This window comes from Gossypium hirsutum, chromosome D08, assembly GCF_007990345.1.
Source record: "Gossypium hirsutum isolate 1008001.06 chromosome D08, Gossypium_hirsutum_v2.1, whole genome shotgun sequence".
Classification (NCBI taxonomy): Eukaryota; Viridiplantae; Streptophyta; class Magnoliopsida; order Malvales; family Malvaceae; genus Gossypium; species Gossypium hirsutum.
Genome location: NC_053444.1, coordinates 20,857,433 through 20,861,910, shown reverse-complemented (window position 1 = coordinate 20,861,910; position 4,478 = coordinate 20,857,433). Strand labels below are relative to the sequence as shown.

General features: G+C 38.5%; 1 protein-coding gene across 1 annotated transcript; it reads left to right on the top strand.

Annotated features, from left to right (window-relative positions):
- The first annotated feature begins 602 nt into the window (after positions 1 to 602).
- LOC121219793 (probable alpha,alpha-trehalose-phosphate synthase [UDP-forming] 11) lies at positions 603 to 3,870 on the top strand. Its single transcript, XM_041098121.1, is given in 4 exon segments — positions 603 to 2,005; positions 2,008 to 2,929; positions 3,016 to 3,286; positions 3,392 to 3,870. Coding segments are annotated over 4 exon segments (2,514 nt in total). The 5' UTR covers positions 603 to 966; the 3' UTR covers positions 3,674 to 3,870.
- The last annotated feature ends 608 nt before the right edge of the window (positions 3,871 to 4,478 follow it).

The window sequence follows — 4,478 nt, the reverse complement described above, 5'->3', positions numbered from 1 at the left end:
ATAAGTAACCTTTCTTTTTTGTGATTTTATCAATGTATACAAATTTTGTTAGCACGCTTAAAATTAATGCAAAAGATTATTTTACTTAGTGTATTAAAAATCAAATAAAAATATATTAAGTATTTTGATTTCTATATCACTGCTTTTATCATTTTTTTTAAATAACCTATTTGAATAGCTTAATTAATACAACCCATAGCATAATAAAAGAAATGCTAGCTAACATTTAATGTCAATGATTAAATATGTAATCGCACCATTAGTGATTCGATAAGCACTAATCCAAAATCACATTAAAAATACGTAAATCTTAGTCTTACTTATCCCTATCTCTCATTTATTATTGCTTTTATTTTTTTTAACTTTAAAAATTTTTAAAGGCAAAGAACAAAATTATGAAGTAGTAAAATAAAAGTAACCGCTGGCGAACAGTGGATCGGACATAAAGAGTCGGTTACAGTGAGGAGAGAACCTGATGTACCCAAGTTCAGAAGATAATGGTGTAGACGCATTGAATCAGGACCGTTGGAACCATGCCTTGACAAACTCACGCACATATATAATATTTTCTCTCTTTCTCTCACTCTTTTCGTTCTTATCCTCAGCCTGCTTCTTTCCTTGCTTAAGAGCTCTTTCTCTCTCTTTTTCCTCCGTTTCTTGGGTTCCTTTATGGAATGTGTATCCATATCTTTGATTTAAATCGCTGCCAAGATTCATATTTCTTTGTAATAATGCTCTTCTGTAAATGCCTTTTAACAGAACCCTAAAGCTGCAACCTTCCCTTCTCAGAGAACGTATAGAAAGAAAACAACACCAAAGAATTAAACTCCCTTCTTCATTGATTTTTTGAATACCCCTGTATTGGTTCTTTGATTCCTTTTCTTTTTCTTCTTCTTCTTCTTCTTCTTCTGTTTTCTATGTTTGTATAGAATTTCACATACGGAGTTGGGTTTCTTCGCTTGAAACATGGTTTCTAGTTGCTGCTTAGACCAATTAAATTTATTGTCTACCGATGATTTTCGAGTCATGAATCGGATCCCGCGAGTCATGAAGGTATCAGGAGTCATATCTGATTTCGGAGAAGATCAGCAAGCTATGCCACGGAAAAGGGTTATTATCGTTTCCAACCAGTTGCCTTTACGTGCGTGGAGGGACTCGGTCTCCAATGAATGGTGCTTTGAATTTGACGAGAATGATCTCCTTGCTCTGCTGAGAGACGCTTTCCCTCCTGATACAGAGGTGAGATACGTTGGGACGTTGAAAGCTGATGTAGACACAGCGGATCAAGAGGAGGTGGCTCAAGTTCTGCACGACAAGTTCAGTTGCGAAACCATATTTCTGCCCGTGGATATGCGGAACGAGTTTTATCATGGCTTTTGTAAACACTATCTATGGCCTTTGTTTCATTACATGATGCCCATGACGGGGAACGATGGGGGACGTTTCGATCGTTCACAGTGGATGGCTTACGTGTCTGCTAATAGAATATTTGCTGATAAAGTTCTGGAAGTAACGGATAGAGATGATGAAGATGAAGATCATGTTTGGGTGCATGATTATCATCTTATGGCTTTACCTACTTTCTTGAGGAGACGGTCTAATAGGGTAAAGCTTGGCTTTTTTCTACACAGTCCATTTCCTTCATCTGATATGTATAAAACTTTACCTGTTAGAGATGAGATTCTTAGAGCTTTGCTAAATTGCGATTTGATTGGCTTCCATACATTCGATTACGCTAGGCATTTCTTGTCTTCTTGTCGAAGGATTTTGGGCTTGCATTCTGAGTCCAACAGGGGTCACATTGCATTAGAATATTATGGGAGGACTGTGACTATTAAGATTTTGCCTGCTGGGATTCATATGGGGCAACTTGAATCTATGATGTCCGAGGAAAGCACCCTTAGGATGGCTAAGGAGCTGAAGCATAAGTATGAGGGGAAAATTATGATGGTTGGCGTCGATGATTTGGACTTGTTTAAGGGAATTCCTCAGAAATTTTCAGCCATGGGGAGCTTTTGGAAACGAATCAGGAATTGAGGGGCAAAGTGGTGTTAGTACAGATTACAAACCCGGCGAGGAGTTTAGGCCGGGATGTGCAACAACTTCTGGATGAGGCCAATAGCATTGCCAAGGAGGTCAATAACAAATATGGGGAACCTGGATACCAGCCAATAGTTTTCCTTAAGGGACCTGTCACTACACAAGAGAAGCTTGCATATTATGCAGTTGCCGAGTTTTGTGTGGTGACTCCTGTAAGAGATGGGATGAATTTGGTGCCATACAAGTATACTGTTTGTAGACAGGGCTGCCCTGCTTTAGATAGGGCATTGGGGGTCGATGAAAACTCGCCTCCCAAGAATAGTGTTATCATTGTCTCTGAATTCATTGGCTGCTCACCCTCTCTAAGTGGGGCAATCCGTGTCAATCCATGGAATATTGATGAAATGGCTAATGCAATGTATAGAGCCATTGATTTGTCGGAGACGGAGAAACATTTGCGCCATGAGAAACATTACAAGTATATTAGCTCTCATGATGTTGCTTATTGGGCTCGGAGTTTTGATCAGGACCTCGTGAGAGCTTGTAGGGATCATTATCACAAGAGGTATTGGAGAGTTGGACTTGGTTTAGCGTTTAGGCTTGTTGCTTTGGAGCCTAACTTCAGGAAGCTCCTAGGGGATACTCTCAACTCTGCCTACAAGATAACCAGTAGCCGATTGATCCTTTTGGACTACGATGGCACTATGATGCCTCCAACTTCAGTGAACAAGGGGCCTAGTCATGAGGTTATTTCGGTTTTGAATCGTTTATGCGATGACCCCAAAAACATTGTTTTCATTGTGAGCGGCAGGGACCGGGATACCCTGAGCAAGTGGTTTTCTTCATGTGAGAAATTGGGTATTGCAGCCGAGCATGGATACTTTACAAGGTAACGTTTTAAATTTGTGCTCATATGATCCAATATATGTTGCAATTTCTGTTTCTTGATTGATAATATCTTTTCTCCATGGGTAGGTGGACTAGGGATTCCGCATGGGAAACCTACCGCTCGGTGGACTTGAGTTGGAAAGAGGTTGTTGAACCTATAATGCAACTTTACATGGAGGCAACTGATGGGTCATGCATAGAGAACAAAGAAAGTGCAGTCGTCTGGCACCATCAAGATGCCGACCCAGATTTCGGTTTATTCCAAGCTAAGGAGCTTCATGATCACTTGGAGAATGTTCTAGCCAATGAGCCCGTTGTTGTTAAAAGGGGGCAACACATAGTTGAGGTTAAGCCACAGGTACAAAGTGTTTTCAGAAGCTTATACCAGTAGTTAGAGAGCATATTCTAAATTGTATTACTTCAGTGAATTACATACAAGGGTTTGTTTTGTGTGGAAGTGCAGGGACTGAGCAAAGGCATTGTTGCGGAAAATCTGATATCAAGCATGAGAAGTAAGGGCAAATCACCGGATTTTCTGCTTTGCATAGGAGATGATCGTTCAGATGAAGATATGTTTGAGAGCATTGCTCGCTCATCTGCCAACCCTACCTTACCGGCCATAGCAGAGATATTTGCTTGCACTGTTGGGCAAAAACCAAGTATGGCAAAATATTATGTTGATGACATTGTTGAAGTCATTGGACTGCTTCGAGGGGTTCCGGAAGCAACAGTACAGCCAAACTGACTTAGAGAAAATTAGTGAAAAAAAAATCGAAACAAAAGGAACAATGTTTACTAAAGGATTTATTTAGGGCTAATGGTATATAGGAAACCTTGTGCAGACAATACTTTTTAACAGATTTCATTACCTAGAAATGCGACACCGCTGGTTCATGTTCTTTTATTATACCTATATCAATATCAAGCAAACTTCTTGTCTAAGAATCCGCCTTGTCTTTGTACACTTCCATTTATCATCTTTGTCACCTGCAAATGTTACAAGACCGAGAAACATTCATTCCAATCTCTTTCCATAAGCTTCAATTATATTCAAAGTTGTTGGATGTAATCGAGACGCTAACCTTTAGCTTGATTAAATTTTATTTTTTAAACTATGATAAAAATTGAACTAAAATATTCTCATGATCAATTACTTGAACTCGAACTAGATTTTTGTTAAGTTATAAAAATAATATTGATTAATAAAAAACTCGAGTAGAGTTAGATACTAAAATTTCAAATTGAACCATCTATAATTATAGAGGTAAAAAACTCGAGTAGAGTTGGACACTAAAATTTCAAATTGAACCATCTATAATTATAGAGGTAAATCCAATTGATGAAACCAATTTTCGACTGACCAACTTGCAAACAAAATCGTCTGGTTTCACCTAATACAGTCTCCTGAATAGCACAAGTCATTGGGAAAGGTTTCAAAGGTTTTGACTTACATTAGATTAATTAATCAAATATTAAGAAGCTTGTATGTGAATTTAAGAGGGGTGTTCAAAGCTTTTCGATACAGTCTCCTAGAACTTACTTTTTTTATA